This window comes from Pipistrellus kuhlii, unplaced genomic scaffold (genome assembly GCF_014108245.1).
Source record: "Pipistrellus kuhlii isolate mPipKuh1 unplaced genomic scaffold, mPipKuh1.p scaffold_m20_p_51, whole genome shotgun sequence".
NCBI lineage: Eukaryota > Metazoa > Chordata > Mammalia > Chiroptera > Vespertilionidae > Pipistrellus > Pipistrellus kuhlii.
Genome location: NW_023425553.1, coordinates 741,685 through 759,075, shown reverse-complemented (window position 1 = coordinate 759,075; position 17,391 = coordinate 741,685). Strand labels below are relative to the sequence as shown.

The 17,391-nt window shown below is 47.8% G+C and overlaps 1 protein-coding gene across 1 annotated transcript in view; it reads left to right on the top strand.

Moving 5' to 3' along the window:
- GAB3 (GRB2 associated binding protein 3) overlaps positions 1-17,391 on the top strand; it is a 78,458-nt gene that overhangs the window by 46,257 nt on the left and 14,810 nt on the right. The window contains exons 2-4 of the mRNA XM_036415820.2: positions 8,810-9,113; positions 13,352-13,568; positions 14,757-15,235. Of these exons, the coding sequence (XP_036271713.1) occupies positions 8,810-9,113; positions 13,352-13,568; positions 14,757-15,235 (1,000 nt within the window). The remainder of the gene's footprint in view (positions 1-8,809; positions 9,114-13,351; positions 13,569-14,756; positions 15,236-17,391) is intronic.

Below are 17,391 nucleotides of genomic sequence, written 5' to 3'. Positions count from 1 at the left end.
CTCCACATGCCCAATGATACACTTCACACAAAAGACATTTCCAAATAGGTCAACCAGCCTCATCCAGGCCCCACCCAAGGCACTCACAGATCAACACCCCAGCACTATATTAACTCAACACATCCAGATCTAAGCCTCATTACTTGATTCAGCAGACCCTCAAGTTCTCGCAAAAATTTCCAGCCATGTCTGAGAGGCAGCTGTGGGGCAGGGGCAGGCGAGGAGCAAGCTGTTCCGGGCCTGGCTGCTCCGGGCCTGGCCTCTGTTGCTCTGGTCCATATTAGAAGACATTTATAAGAAGGTATTTCCCTTTCCCTTCATCTGCTCTCTGGGATGGCTTATCTGGAAAGGCAGGCTAATGTTCACTTCTTGCCCCTTACTTACCAGTTTGCAAGATAACGAAGTGGTCCCCTCACAACCTTTGAGGATGAGAAGTTTTTTTATTTGGTACTTTCACAAGAACACACAGATTTAAACATGTTGATGGGTTTGAAGCCACTATCATCATTATACTTATTTTTTTTAAGTAGAAAATTCTTTATTATTGCATTTGAATTTAAAATACTGAAGGAAATTAACATTTAAAAAAATATTTTATTGATTTTTTTACAGAGGAAGGGAAAGAGATAGAGCTAGAAACGTCGATGAGAGAGAAACAACGACCAGCTGCCTCCTGCACACCCCCCACCGGGGATGTGCCCGCAATCAATGTACATGCCCTTGACTGGAATCGAACCTGGGACCTTTCAGTCCACAGACCGACGCTCTATCCACTGAGCCAAACCGGCTTCGGCCATCATTATACTTATTAAAGCTCAAATTGCCCCCTCTTTGGCCAGTGGGAACTTCTGCAGGTTAGCTCCCATGTCCTTTGGATGTAACTTCTCTAAAAAAAAAATACTAGCAGCCCGATGCATGAAATTTGTGCATGCGGAGGCTGGGGGCTGGGGGCTGGGGGTTGGGGGCCTCAGCCTGGCAGTTGAAAAACCCTCTTGCAATCCGGGACCCCTCACTCCTAACCAGCCTCCTGCTCGTTCCTTACTGCTTAGCTCACCATCCTTACTGCCACCACCACTGCGCTTGCCAGCCACATGAGTCCAGCTCCTGGCTGAGCAGCACTCCTGTTCTGGGAGCGCACTGACCACCAGGGGGCAGCACCCGTGTTGAGCGTCTGCCCCCTGGTGGTCAGTGTGCATCATAGCAACCAGTCGTTCTAGTTCTGTCATAATGATCGCCTAGGCTAGAGGTGTCGAACTCAATCAGAGAAGGGGCCAAAATCTAAAATCCAGCCTAAATCGCGGGCCGAATGGTTTACTGAACAGTCATAAACTGTCATTGTGATGGAAACGCAGCGGAGTGCAGTGATGACAGCGCGGTGCGGGCCACATTGCAAGGCCTGGTGGGACGGATTTGGCCTGCGGGCCTTGTGTTTGACACATGTGGCCTAGGCTTTTATATATATATATAGATATTTTTATTAATTTCAGAGAGGAAGGGAGAAGAAAGAGAGAGAGAGAAAAAAAACCCAACACATTAGTGATGAGAATCATTGATTGGCTGCCTCCTGTACATGTGCCCTGACCAGGATTCAAACCAATGACCTTTGGGTTCATAGTTTGAAGCTCAACCACTGAGCCACACCTGCCAGGCTTGATGGGACCGTTCTTCTTCGATGACTTCCGGTGGCACTGTTTCATAGGACCCAGCTTCATTCTGATATGGATGACTCCTTGTCAGTCACATGTCTCCCACTTCCAGAAGCCGATCAGCCGGATGGGACAGGACTGGAGGCAGCCTCTGCTTCCGCCTCCTTCACAGAGAGTTTCAAGAAGGCGTCATTTCTGCTTTTGCATAATTACAGCTCTTACGTAGAGATTTAAAACCCCCCGAGGGAGAGCGTGCTGATTAGCTTGCCTGATTTAGCGTGAACCTTATGCCGCATCCTCCTGGGGTTACTGAGTGCGACAGTTCTTTTCTTTCCGTTCTGCTTGCCTCATGGCGCTGCCAGACTACCTGCACTGACACACGCTGAGCCCTCAGCCCCCTTCAGTCTTAACTCCGCCATCGTTTCCTCTGGAAGCTTTCCTAGACCCACCGATCTGATAGCGACGCCTCTCTTGCGTGTTGCCATAGCATTCTGGCTTCTCCTTATCATAGCGCTTATCTCGCTGACTGCAATTGTCTGTTTATCCATCTGCCCACTTCCCCTGCTGCCCACAAGGCAGCGACAGGGCCTGTGGCTTGCTCACCTCCGTTTCCTCAGTCTCTGCACTGTGTCCAGCATGTCAGCGGCCTAGTTAACAGGTACTTGTTGAACGAAGGACTGAAAACCAGACGTAGCCATGTCATTCTCGTCTTTGCACGCCCACCGCTCCTGGTTGCCACACCTACTGGCCTGCTCAGTACTCAGTACCCTATGAATCCACCCATTTCATATTTCTAATTCTTTTAAAATATATATATATTTTATTGATTTTTTACAAAGATGAAGGGAGAAGGACAGAAAGCTAGAAATATCGATGAGAGAGAAACATCGATCAGCTGCCTCCTGCACACCCCCTACTGGGGTGTGCCCGCAACCAAGGTACATGCCCTTGACCGGAATCGAACCCGGGACCCCTCAGTCCACAGACCGACGCTCTATCCACTGAGCCACACCGGCTTCGGGTCATATTTCTTCTTTTTAAAATCTTTTTTAAATTGGTTTCAGAGAGGAAGGGAGAGGGAGAGAGAGAAGCATCAATGATGAGAAAGAATCACTGATCGGCGGCCTCCTGCGTGCCCCGTACTAGGGATCCAGCCCACAACCCAGGTGTGTGCCCAGACTAGGAATCGAATAGTGACCTCCTGGTTCATAGGTCAACACTCAACCTCTGAGCCACGTGGGCCAGGCCCATTTCATACCCTGTTTCCCCGAAAATAAGACAGTGTCTTATATTAATTTTGGTCTCAAAGATGCGCTAGGTCTTATTTTCAGGGGATGTCTTATTTTTCCATGAAGAAGAATACGGTACACTTTTATTGTTAAATGAAAATAAAGGAAATTTATTACCTGTATACGGTACGGCAGTACAGTAGTTGTCAACACAAACCAGACAAAGTGTGAATCCTACGGTATCAAGAATTTACTCATTTATTCAATGACAATCATGTCATCATCTTCTGGAACATCATCATAACAATCCAATTCCTGAATTTCCTGGTGAATTTCTTGTGCCTCCATTTCTTTCAGAATCAGTGGGCCAACTCTCTCATGTTTAGCAATAGCACTGTCTTTAAATGAGTGCTTCTTGTCAAGGTAGCCTGCTCGCAGTGCATTTGCAATGCAACTGTCCGCTCCGCCCTCCACACAGCAGTGACGTCAGGACTCCACGTAACGTCACTGGTTGCTAGACACCAGTCGGGGCGGTAAATTAATTTTCATTCTGAGACAGAGCCTGGGGGGGGGTGTGCTTATTTTCGGGGGGATGCCTTATATTTCACTCAGAAGGAAACCTGTAAGTAGGTCTTATTTTCGGAGGATGTCTTATTTTGGGGGAAACATAGTAGTTCTAACCCCCTCCTCTTCACGTATCCATACCAAAGTGCCCTTTGGAAAGTGTGGGGTAGCCCAGGCTCAACATAAAAACTTTCCTTAGCAGGCATATGTGACATTCTTTTTAAAAAAATATATATATATTATTGATTTTTTTTTTTTTTGCAGAGAGGAAGGCAGAGGGAAGAGAGTTAGAAACATCGATGAGAGAGAAACATGGATCAGCTGCCTCCCGCACACCCCCTACTGAGGATGTGCCCGCAACCAAGGTACACGCCCTTAACCGGAATCAAACCTGGGACCCTTGAGTCCACAGGCTGACGCTCTACCCACTGAGCCACACCGGCTAGGGCATATGTGACATTCTTTAATTGCCAAGGCCCCTTCTTGGGCCCACGTTGTCACAGGGAGGCCCATCTTCACAGGGGACACCAGGACAAGGCCTTGTGCTCCTGTCTGCCTCAGGCACTGCCCACATTTCCCGTCTCCCTCACTGTAAACTCACAGCCTCTCTGGAGCTCCTTTCCTCACGGGTTAGTCTCCACTCCATTCAATCCCATGTTTTTGCTACGGGAGTTTATGGCATCATTCATTTTGCTCTCCCTCCTGGATTACTCCCGTGAGCATACAAACATGCTCATTCCTCCCACTTTCAAAACAAGAACTGCTCTAGCTCAGTGGTGGGCAAACTGTGGCTCTCAAGCCCCATGCGGCTCTTTGGCCCCTTGAGTGTGGCTCTTCCACAGAATACCACGTGCGGGTGCGCAGGTACAGTGCGATTGAAACTTCTTAGCCCATGGGCAGAAGTCCGTTTTCGGCTCTCAAAGAAATGTTCATTGTACTGTTGATATTTGACTCCGTTGACAATGAGTTTGCTGACCACTGCCCTAGCTGGCTTGGCTCAGTGGATAGAGCATCAGCCCCGAAGACTGAAGGGTCCTGGGTTCGACTGTGGCCAAGGGCACATACCTTTGTTGCAGGTTTGATCCCTAGGGAGACAACCAATCAATGTATGTCTCACATCAATATCTCTCCCTCTGTCCTCCTCCCTTCCTCCCTCCCTCTCTGTCTCTCTCTCTCAAAAAAAAAAAAAAATCAATGGAAAAAGATACTCGGTTGAGGATGAACAAAAATCAAATATTTTTTTAAAAAATTGAAAAAGCCCTAGCTGGTTTGGCTCAGTGGATAGAGCGTCGGCCTGCAGACTCAAGGGTCCCAGGTTCGATTCCGGTCAAGGGCATGTACCTTGGTTGTGGGCACATCCCCAGCAGGGGGTGTGCAGGCGGCAGCTGATGGATGTTTCTAACTCTCTGTCCCTCTCCCCTCCTGGCCCAACCCGACATGGAGCACTCCAACTGCCCTCCTTCTGACGGCCGCCCCTGCCACAGGCTCAAAAGCGCTTTTCCTTCGGAGGCATAATCGCGGGTCCTTTGTGCCCACGGGCCTTCCCCTCTTCGGGGCTTTATCAGATTCTCTGCTGCCCCAGATCTCATTTCCTGGCCAGGGAGCGGGGGAGGGGGGAGAACACTCCAAACGGTGGCTTTCCCTTTCCCCCTGTTCTCTCGGTCCAAGCTGGTGGGTCTTATACATGTGTCAGGCCTCAGCTAGAGATATAAAAGACTTCCTGTCCCCGTGGTCACCATGCCTCCTGGCAGAACCCCGCATTTCCTGCTGTCACACATGCCACTGCACAGCAGCACAAACCACAGAGCATAAATCTCTCCACTTGCATTTGCCAACTGCAACATCGGGCCCCTCCGATGGGAGAAAGGCCCACTGGCGGCCATTCGGCCTGTTCCCTTAGCCTGTTCCCTTGGCCTGCACTCCGTGCTGGCCAGGGGCTGGGCAGGTGGTGGGCACTGGTCAAAGGGCACCGAACGGCAAAGAGAAGGGACTCGGAGCATCCTCACTTCTTTCTCCCTGCCTCCGGGACATGGCATGGAAGTTTACAGATCCTGAGGGCTCTCAGAATGGTGTGGCTATGGCCCTAGCCCGGCAGTCGGCAAACTGCGGCTCGAGAGCCACATGTGGCTCTTTGGCCCCTTGAGTGTGGCTCTTCCACAAAATACCACGTGTGGGCGCGTACCTACTGATTGAAACTTCGTGGTCCATGCGCAGAAGTCGGTTTTCGGTTCTCAATAGAAATTTCAATCGTTGTACTGTTGATATTTGGCTCGGTTGATTAATGAGTTCGCTGACCAGTGCCCTAGCTGGCTTGGCTCTGTGGATAGAGCATCAGCCTGTAGACCCAAGGGTCCAGGGTTCGATTCTTGGCAGGTGCAGGAGGCAACCAGTCTATGTGTTTCTCTCTGTCTTTCCCTCTCTCTTCCACCCTCTCTCAAAATCAATGGAAAAAATATTCTCAGGTGAGGATTAAAAACAACAACAAAACTAGTGTGGCTATGGTCACTTGCAAATACGTCTTTCCCCAGGCCTCATACCCAAAAGGTAGCTATCTATTTATTCCTTGGAATTTGCGCATCTTCTTGGGACTGTCTGCAGCAAACATTCTAGGTCAAGGGTGAGTGGGGAGCCGCAGAGTCTTAAGTTCCTCCTCAGTAGCTCCAGTGGCATGCGCAACAGTCTGCCCTTCTCTCAGCACTGGTTTCATTCTCTTCCCCCAACCCTAGTATTTTTATTCATTTTTATTTTTTAGAAAGAGAGCAAGGGAGAGGGAGAGAGAGAGAAACATTGATGTGAGAGCAAAGCATCAATTGGCTGCCTCCTGCATGCCCCGTAATGGGGATCGAGCTCACAACCCGAGCCTGTGCCCTGACCAGTAATGGAACCAGCAACCTTTGGAGCATGGGGTGACGTCCAACCCACTGAACCACACTGGCCAGGGTTGTTTCTTTCTTGAGCACGTACTAAGCTTTGCCAGATCATCTTATCTCAAGATGGACTCTTTCTAAGAGTTTTACTGCACGAAGGAAAGTTCCTGTCAATTGTTACAGTGGTTGTCAACAGGGCGCTGATGGTTGCAGGCCAGACAGTTCCTGGCCAAGCAAAACTCATTGGTTTGCTGATGTCCTGTAGGGCATTTCATTCTGTGGTTGAGAAACACTGTGATTTAGGTGTGGGGGAAAATGTGTGTGCCTTCCATGTTTAAAAAATAATTCCTTGGGCCTGGAGTTCTCCCCTTTACAGTCAGACATCAGAAAGAATTGGTTGCAAACTCTCTATACTTAAAAAAAATATATATATATATATATATATATATATATATATATATATATATATATATATATATATTGATTTTTTTATAGAGAGGAAGGGAGAGAGATAGAAACATCAATGACAGAGAAACATGGATCAGCTGCCTCCTGCACACCTCCTACTGGGGATGTGCCCGCAATCAAGTACATGCCCTGGACCGGAATCGAACCTGAGACCTTTCAGTCCGCAGGCCCATGTTCTATCCACTGAGCCACACCGGTTTTGGCCCTCTATACTTTTTGTACTTCACATTCATTACTGATCCTTTGACCCTCACTTGAGCTCAAACCCATTTCTTGTTACGCCGTAGCTGTATGACCGTGGGCACATTAGTTCATCTCTCAGATTTTTCAGACATAACATGGACATAAAATAAGAATATCTCCCATAGTATAGTTTTGGAGATTAAAGGGGTTGTGGTAAAAGACTTAGAACATGGTGTTCTCATATAAGAAATCTAACTAGCCGAAACAGGTTTGGCTCAGTGGATAGAGCGTTGGCCTGCGGACTGAAGGGTCCCAGGTTCGATTCCGGTCAAGGGCATGTATCTTGGTTGTGGGCATATCCCCAGTGGGGATGTAAAAGGCTGCTGATCAATGTTTCTCTCTCATTGATGTTTCTAGCTCTCTATCTCTCTTCCTCTCTGTAAAAATTCAATAAAAAAAAATATTTTTTTAAAAGAAAGAAATCTAACTAGCCACGGGTTACTTAATTCTCTTGGAACTCTATTTGCATTTTAATCATCTTGGGGGTATTATAGAAAGATAATCATCAACATCAGATAATGGTAATCCTCTCTCCTCTCCAATGTGTATGGTTTTTCTGATTGAGCAATTCTCTAGAAGTTATATAACAACGTCAGATAATACTGACAACGGTGAGCCCTCATGATTTGCATGTGATTTTAATGTACGATATTGGCTTAGGGGTTGAGATAATGATAAGAAAGCTTCCTTTTTGTTCTTCATTAATAAGGTGTTTTGTGTGTTTTGGGGCATGAGCATAAATACATTTATATTACATGCCTTTGCTGTATTGATTGTATAATTCTGGTCCTTCAACCTGTGGGTGGGAATCCTATGACTACACTCCCCCAAAATGACCCATCCTATCATCATTGAATAAAGCAGACTCCAGACCCAGCCGGTTTGGCTCAATGGGTAGAGCATGGGTTGGATTTCAGTCAAGGGCTTATACCTCTGTTGCAAACTCAACCCCCCCCCCCCTCCATCCCTTCAGGGTCCATGGGGGAGGCAACTAATTGATGTGTCTCTATCACACCGATGTCTCTTTTTTAAAAAATTTTTAAATTGATCTCAGAGAGGAAAGGAGAGGGAGAAAGAGATGGAAACATATGATGAAAGAGAATGGTTAATCCGATGCCACTTGCACGCCCCCTACTAGGGATTGAGCCCCCAACCCGGGCATGTGTCATTGACCAGAATCGAACCCTCAGTCCACAGGCCAACACTCTATCCACTGAGCCAAACTGGCTACGGCTCACATCATTTCCCCCCTCCCCCTCCCTTCCACTCTCTCTAAAAAGCAACGGGAAGATATCTTCAGGTGGGGATTAATAACAACAAAAAAAATAAAGCAGCCAAAACCGGTTTGGCTCAGTGGATAGAGCATCGGCCTGTGAACTGAAGGGTCCCAGGTTCAATTCCGGTCAAAGGCATGTACCTTGGTGGCGGGCACATCCCCGGTGGGGGGTGTGCAGGAGGCAGCTGATTGATATTTCTCTCTCATCGATGTTTCTAGCTCTCTGTCCCTCCCCCGGTGGGGGGTGTGCAGGAGGCAGCTGACCTATATTTCTCATCCATGTTTCTAGCTCTCTGTCCCTCTCCCTTCTTTTCTGTATAAAATCAATAAAACATATTAAGAAAAAGAATGAAGCAGACTTGAAGGTGGCACACTAACAGGGTGGGCTTTGCGTTTCATCGTTCGAACGGCCGATGGACCTTTTGCTGTCCTTGTCATGTAATGGGTGCTTGGCAGAGGGAGAGGCAGGAGGGATTGGATTGGTCCAGTAACTCCTTGTTGCCTTGCTCCCTGCAGGCCTGGCGCAAGCGCTGGTTCGTCCTCCGGCGGGGCCGCATGAGCGGCAACCCCGACGTGCTGGAGTATTACCGCAACAAGCACTCCAGCAAGCCCATCCGCGTGATCGACCTGAGCGAGTGCGCCGTGTGGAAGCATGCGGGCCCTGGCTTCGTCCGGAAGGAGTTCCAGAATCACTTCGTGTTCATCGTGAAGACCACTTCGCGTACGTTCTATCTGGTGGCCAAGACCGAGGAGGAGATGCAAGTGTGGGTCCACAGCATCAGCCAAGTCTGCAACCTCGGCCACCTGCAGGATGCTGCAGGTGAGAGCAGAGTCCGGCTTCCTGGGGCTGCAGGGGTGGCCGGCTAATGTTATTTCTTTTTAAATATATTTTATTTATTTATTTATTTATTTATTTATTTATTTATTTATTTACAGAGAGGAAGGGAGAGGGATAGAGAGTTAGAAACATCGATGAGAGAGAAACATCAATCAGCTGCCTCCTGCACACCCCCTACTGGGGATGTGCCCGCAACCAAGGTACATGCCCTTGACCAGAATCGAACCCGGGACCTTTCAGTCCGCAGGCCGACGCTCTATCCACTGAGCCAAACCGATTAGGGCTGGCCGGCTAATTTATATCAGAACTGTTTCTACCCACCAAAGACAGTACCAGAAATTTCTCCCTTTCACCTGATTTTTTAAAAAATATATTTTTATTGACTTCGAAGAGGAAGGGAGAGGGAGAGATAGAAACATCAATGATGCGAGAGATCATTGATCAGCTGCCTCTTGCGCGCCCCCTACTGGGGATCGAGCCTGCAACCCGGGCATGTGCCCTGACCGGGAATCGAACCGTGACCTCCTGGTTCATGGGTCTAGACTCAACCACTGAGCCACACCAGCCGGGCTCGAAGCCACTCTGTGCCTTTGCTCTCATAAGCCACAGAGAATGCGTTCAGTGAAAGTAAACCCAGGGCGAGGATGTCCTGTATAGAGCGCTGACTTTTCCTGTGCAGCTGCTGCTGCTGATCCTTCGGAAATATTGGTGTCACCGTCTTTCAAAAATGCGTGGAACTCCAGCTTCTCTGTTCCTTATTGGATTGCTTAGGACTAGATGGTAGAAGGCAGAACTTGGCTACTTATTAGAGGTAGGGAAGACTTCCTCAGATCTCCGATTGGCTCAAGGTCTGTGCAAGGGAAATTTGTCCCACTTTAATGCTGGGCCATTTCTGTGCCGTGGGAGTAAATGATTCATAAGGCTCTTTCTCCTTCTCTCTTTATTTTCTCATGCTCTCTTTTTGAAAAGTATATATTTTATTGATTTTTTTACAGAGGAAGGGGGAGGGATAGAGGGTTAGAAACATCGATCAGCTGCCTCCTGCACACCTCCCACTGGGGATGTGCCCACAACCCAGGTACATACCCTTGACCAGAATCGAACCTGGGACCTTTCAGTCTGTAGGCCAACGCTTTATCCATTAAGCCAAATCGGCTAGGGCTCTCATGCTCTCTCTCTCTCTCTCTCTCTCTCTCTCTCTCTCTCTCTCACACACACACACACACACACACACACACACACACACTGCCCTTTCTATGTAATCTATCAAGTGGAATGCCCCTAGGATTACAATTCACTCCCCTTCATGGGTTTTGTGTCGAGCAGCATGCCCTGATCCTCAACCCATCTGATTTCTTAAAAATTATTTTTATTGACTTCAGAGAGGAAGGGAGAGGGGGAGAGAGATAGAAACATCCATGATGATAGAATCATTGATTGGCTGCCTCTTGCACACCCCACACGGGATCAATCCCACAACCCGGACACTGCCCTGACGGGGAATCGAACTGTGACCTCCTAGTTCATAGGTCGCCGCTCAACCACTGAGCCACACTAGCCGGGCCCACCTGATTTCTCGTACCCTTAGTCTGGTAGACAACAACCTTACTCTTGGATCCTGTGGTCAACAGTTGCTTCAACATTTCCACTGTCCCTGTATGCTTAGCACCAGCCGCTGAAGTACCTACATGGAACGCTAGGTGGCGGTGGAGAGTCAGAGCTGCATCTCTGCAACAAGCATGTGAAAGTGTTTCTTCAGGATGAAGTCCCCCCTACCCCCCCCCTTTAAAACAACAACAACAACAACAACAAAATAAACAAAACATATTATTATTGATTTCAGAGAGGAAGGGAGAGAGAGAGAAGCATCCATGATGAGAGAGAACCACTGGTCGGCTGCCTCCTGCACGCCCCCTACTGGGGATTGAGCTTGCATGTGCCCTTGACTGGAATGGAACCCGGGACCCTTCAGTCTACAGGTCAACGCTCTAGCCATTAAGCCAAACCAGCTAGGGCCTTTTTTTTTTTTTTTTTTTTTTTTTCATGGAAGCTTATTAAGTGAGGCTATTCAGGCACATTGTTGGGCTTTGACAGCACTCAGATAAAAGGAAATGAAGTGACGGCGAGCTCTTTGTCCTTGCTACAACAGGCGAAGCTTATTAGTGGGTGGCAGTGAGTGTGCCCTGGCTGGCCTGTCGCATGGCGGGCAAGCAGACTCCCTCTGGCCTTGTCGCTCGCTCCCCGCCACCCTACCTCCAGCCCCAACTAGATATATCTTTGTGTGTCCTGCTATGTGTTTCCTCTCTCCCTTTCCTCGCCCAGGAGTTATCCTACAACAGACATACATAACATGTTTCCTAATATTCAGAGAGGAACAGGAATGAGGAAGGCCCCGGGCAGGAAATGGAAAGCTCTGGCACGAAGCTGGAGGAAGCCAGAAACCCCCTCTGACCTCTTTTATTCCGTGGATCTCCCCTGCGTGTTTAGAAGGATGTGAGGACAGAGTCCTCTTCGCTGGAGAGCCACACCCAAAGTGCGTTCTGTGGCTTTTCACACATCGAGTTGGGTTGTGGCTCCGGCAGCAGGGGCAGGCGGCACATGGTGCAGACTCCGGCCGGGAGCTCTGCTAAATGCTTTTGCACATGAGCTGGTCTCAGCCTAGATCCCTCCTGCGTCTCCGCTGTACGGGGAGGGAACTCGGAGCAGGAAGCTAAATTGCCCACGTTCACGACAGCTAGACAGCAGAGCCTGGACTTGAACCCGGGTCGTTCTGAGTCACCCTGCCTCCGGAGTTCTGAACTCCTGCCAGCTTGGTTCAAAGGGGAAGTAGAAGCAGGCTTTTCGTTGGGAGTCTCTGGATGTTATGCTCCTTGAGAGATGTGGGCTACACTAACCATCACAACGCCCCATTTCCCCCTTCCTGTTCCTTCTACGTCACTAACACTCTATCATCAACAGTGTCCTTTATTTATGTGTCACTTGTCTGTCTCCTGGGGAGGACAGTAAGGGCAGAGTCTCTGTCTCGGCTGAATTGGCAAAGTTGAAACAGTTCTGGGTCCATATTAGGTGCAAAGTAGGTGTCCCATATAGAGGGGTGGGCAAAACTTGTTTAAAGTTGTTTGCATGGAAAAGATATAAGAATAAATAATTATACAAGGATAAATTTGCCTAGCCAGCATGGCCCAGTGGTTGAGCCTCAAGCCATAAACCAGGGGCATATACCCAGGTTGTGGGCTCGATCCTAGGTGTGGGGTGTGCAGGAGGCAGCTGACCAATGATTCTCTCTCATCATTGATGTTTCTATCTCTCCCTCTCCCTACCTACCTGAAGTCAATAAAAATATATTAGAAAAAATAATAATAAGCTAAGTTTTCCATGCTCACTACCGTAAATGTACTTTCGCCTGTTCTTGTAGACATAGACATCTATACATGTGTACATACACTGCGTGGCCAGATTATTATGATCTCTGAACACATAATTATCTGCCCACACAGTGTGTGTGTGTGTGTGTGTGTGTGTGTGAATATATTATGTATGTATATTAGTATGTATATTAGTATGTATATTAGAGGCCTCTAATATATATGTATGTATATTAGAGGCCCAGTGTTTAAATTTGTGCATGGATGGGGGACATTTGCAGTTGGCTGGCCTGCCTGCCAATCGAATTCCTGGTCACAGGGACAATTTGCATAGTAGCCTTTTATTATATAGGATATACACTGAGTGGCCAGATTATTATACGTTCAGAGATCATAATAATCTGGCCACTCAGTATACATAAAAATGCATATGTAAGTACACACATAGTACATACATATGTATCTGACATGCATAAATACACACACACACACACACACACACACATATATATATATATATAAATTTTTTTTGACTGAATAAATAGTGATGCAGGCCTGAGGCTGCAGGCCATAAAGAAGCTGTGTGTAGACTATTTAACTGCAGATTTTTATACCATGAATGCTTGGGGTGGTTTTTTTTTCCCCCTCTTAATTGATTCAACACTTCACTCTTGGAACATTGGCCCCCTTTCCCAGACATTGTTTATAGCTTGGGGAAATGGTCTCCTCCATCAGTACAAACACCAGCTGTGATTTGCATCTTCTCTTTGGCTTCTTGAAATGCTGTTTGAGAAATTGCTGGTGAGTGTTCTAGCCATTCCTAACCGTTAACCTGGGAAATGATTCCTCCGGCAGATTCCGTGGAGAGCCTCACTCACACGCCCTCCTCCCTCCAGCCGTCCCCTGCCAGCTTCCTCCACACCGCCCATGCTGTCAGCTCCCCCTTGCCAAGAGATGACCCACACTCTACTACCATAGCCACCGAGGAAACCAGAAGTGAGTCAGAGCTGCTCTTCCTTCCTGATTATCTGATTCTGTCCAACTGTGAGAGTGGAAGACTGCACCACGCCAGGTATGCTCATGCGCCGGACTCTGAGCCAGGCCTCTCCCACGCTCTCTCCTGTTTGCAGAGCCCAGATGGCCTCCTCTTGCAGGGCCTGTCACTGAGATATGCTCAGTGCGCCTGCCCGAGTCAGCCCGTTCAGCTGTAGCATCTCCCAGTGGGTGGGTGTGCCCTCGCTTCTCTTTCTGCGACTGACAAGGTGGGGTCAGATCACTGTCAACCGCTAGGAAGGGTGAAGCATGTGTTACACTCAACAAAATGAGTCATAGATGTCAGCATTGTGGCTTTCACTTCTAACCTTGCATTTTCTTTTTAAAAAAAATACATTTTACTGATTTTTTTACAGAGAGCAAGGGAGAGGGATAGAGAGCTAGAAACATTTATGAGAGAGGATCATCGATCAGCTGCCTCCTCCACACCCCCTACTGGGGATGTGCCCCAACCAAGGTACACGCCCTTGACCGGAATCGAACCTGGGACCTTTCAGTCCACAGGCCGACGCTCTATCCACTGAGCCAAACCAGTTAGGGCTTTTCTTTTCTTTTCTTTTCTTTCTTTCTTTCTTTCTTTCTTTCTTTCTTTCTTTCTTCCTTCCTTCCTTCCTTCCTTCCTTCCTTCCTTCCTTCCTTCCTTCCTTTCTTTCTTAGGGCTTTTCTTTCCTTTCTTTCTTTCTTTCTTTCTTTCTTTCTTTCTTTCTTTCTTTTTAAAATACATTTTATTGATTTTTTACAGACAGGAAGGGAGAGAGATAGAGAGCTAGAAACATCGATGAGAGAGAAACATTGATCAGCTGCCTCTTGCACACCCCTCACTGGGGATGTACCCGCAACCAAGGTACATGCCCTTGACCGGAATCGAACCCGGGACCTCTCAGTCCGCAGGCCGACGCTCCATACACTGAGCCAAACCGGTTAGGGCTAACCTTGCATTTTCATATTTCAAAAACCAACTATTTTATTTCTGCACCCAGGGGTTGGTGTGGCTGAGGGTTGTAGAGGGAATGTAGCTACAGAAGTCAAATAAAAGCTGATCACTGAGGATCGGAGAGTGAGGCCCCCTGGGTTTCGTGGAGGGTGGATGGCATTCTCCTTCAGACTTCTGCCAAGTCTATCAGCAGTGTCGCCGTGGGACCGACTACAGCGGCCAGACACCCACCTGCTCCATTGCTGTCAAATGTTCATGCTTTTCTTCCCTCAGTTTACCCACCAGATGTGACAGCTGGTCCAACTCAGACCGCTCATTGGAACAGACTTCGTTCGATGATGTTTTTGTTGACGGCCTGCAGACGCTGCCCTACATTAACCTGGTCCACCCCTCAGCCCAGCGGAATGGGTCTCAGGAGGCGCCTCCCACAAGGCCGCAGGCTGCCCTGACCTGGAGCAGAGATATCAATGGGCCGGCCAGGGACCACTTTGCCTCACCATTGCTGGAAACTTCCTTACATCCCACCCTCCGCGTAGATAAAAGCCAACGCTCCTTACCCTTCGGAGTGAAAGAACTAGACCTGGTGGCCACCAGGCCACCTCCCCGCCCGCCTAAGCCACTTCATCTCTCTGAACGGCGCCGTGAGGAGCAGCTACTGTGGGGTGGGCACAGCAGCTTCAGGAAGCCAGAATGCACTGCGGCGCCGAGAAGGATCTCCCTCTCGGGGTTAGATAACGTGAGAACCTGGAAAGGTAAGTGTTGGATGCAAATATTGAGGTACAGAGAGAAGCCCAGCTCCTCTTTTAAAAAAATATCTTTATTGATTTCAGAGAGGAAGAGAGAGAGAAACATCAATGAGGAGAGAATCATTGATTGGCTGCCTTCAGCCCGGGCATGCGCCCTGACCGGGAATTGAACCGTTGACCTGGTGCGTGGGACTACGCTCAACCAACTGAGCCACACCGGACAGGAACTTCATGTGCACTAGCACGTCTAACCTTTCCAGCAGTCCTATGCAGTAGATTGCATTATTGATCTGATTTTACAGATTACAGAATTGAGACACAGACAGTGTAAGTATCTTATCCAGTGTCACACAGCTAATCAGTGGTGGGAAGTAGAGATTTTAAACTCGACAGTGTGACTGCAGAACAGCTTTTACCCCCCCCCCCCCCCCCCCGGGGCTTCTGCAGCCTCGAAGACATAGATGCATACATACGTACTTACATGTGCATATATAATACATATTCTTAATTCTTAATCTCTGTCACATCTTTGACTCTGGTTTATTTCTCTGAGACAGGCTGACCTTTTTTTAATTTTTTAAAATATATTTTATTGATTTTTTACAGAGAGGAAGAGGAAGAGAGAGGGAGAGAGAGTTAGAAACATTGATGAGAGAGAATCATCGATCAGCTGCCTCTTGCACACCCCTTCTGGGGATATGCCCGCAACCAAGGTACGTGCCCTTGACCAGAATCGAACCTGGGACCTTTCAGTCTGCAGGCCGACGCTCTATCCACTGAGCCAAACCGGTTTCAGCCTGACCTTTTTTTATTTTTTAAAATATATTTTATTGATTTTTTACAGAGAAGAAGGGAGAGGGATAGAGAGTCAGAAACATTAATGAGAGAGAAACATCGATCAGCTGCCTCCTGCACACCCCCTACTGGGGATGTGCCTGCAATCAAGGTACATGCCCCTGACCGGAATCAAAACCAGGACCCTTCAGTCCGTAGGCCTACACTCCAGCCACTGAGCCAAACCGGTTTTGGCCAGCCTGACCTTTGACATCTCTAATTTCTCGGGGGACACTTGGCTCTGGTCCGCATGTGCTAAAAGCACTCGCCTCACTTGCCACCAGCAGTCAGCGTTGTTGGCCGTTCTCTCCTTCCTTAGTCTGGAAGACCCTGCCCCTGACTCTCCTCATGATCCTGTGATGGCACCGTTGGAATGAGCCACTGCTCATCCTCCTGTTCTTTGAATATTGGGACTTGCTGGGTTTTACACTTAACATGTGCAGCCTAGAGAATCTCATCTACTCTTATGGCTTCGGTTGACATCTTGAAACTAATTCCCAAACATCATATTTCATTAGAGTCGAAATTCATGCAAGGGGCTCGGCCCTCACAGCTCCAGGTTCATCCAGAAGGTCATCCGGGTGGTTGTGTGGACAGTCATTCTGCTGTTCGGTCTAATTAGCATATTAGCTCTTTATTATATAGGATTAGAGTCTAGCTCTAGACCAAGAGTGGGGAACGTCTGGCCTAAGGACTGTATAAGGCCCGAGAAGTTCTTTGCTCTGGCCCAGCTAAGGCCTGAGGGGTAAGTTAGTTAAATGTTTGACCAAAGACAGCAGGGTCATTTTTAAGTTGATAACTTTGTGTGGCCGTGAATAAAGTTATAAATATCCAAATTTCCCTTGGCAGGAAAAAGGTCCCCCATTCCTAGTCTAGACCCACGTATCTTGCTGCCTTAGAGACATCACCTTTTATTATTTTTTTTACATAGTTACAAACATTTAAAAAATATATTTTATTGATTTTTACAGAGAGGAAGGGAGAGGGATAGAGAGTTAGAAACACCAATGAGACAGAAACATCGACCAGCTGCCTCTTGCACACCCTCTACTGGGGATGTGCCCACAACCAAGGTACATGCCCTTGACCGGAATCAAACCTGGGACCTTTCAGTCCACAGGCCAATGCTCTGTCCACTGAGCCAAACTGGTCAGGGCAAGTTACAAACATTTTAAACATATTTTTATTAAATAGTGGTGATTGGTATAAGTTCAGGTTTTGTTCTTAATGTTCTTAGCACAATAAAAAGTCAGCAACTCCATGTTGGTCACTAACTTTATTTTTTGACTTTATTTTTTTAAAAAAAATTTTCCTTCTTTTTAAACTTT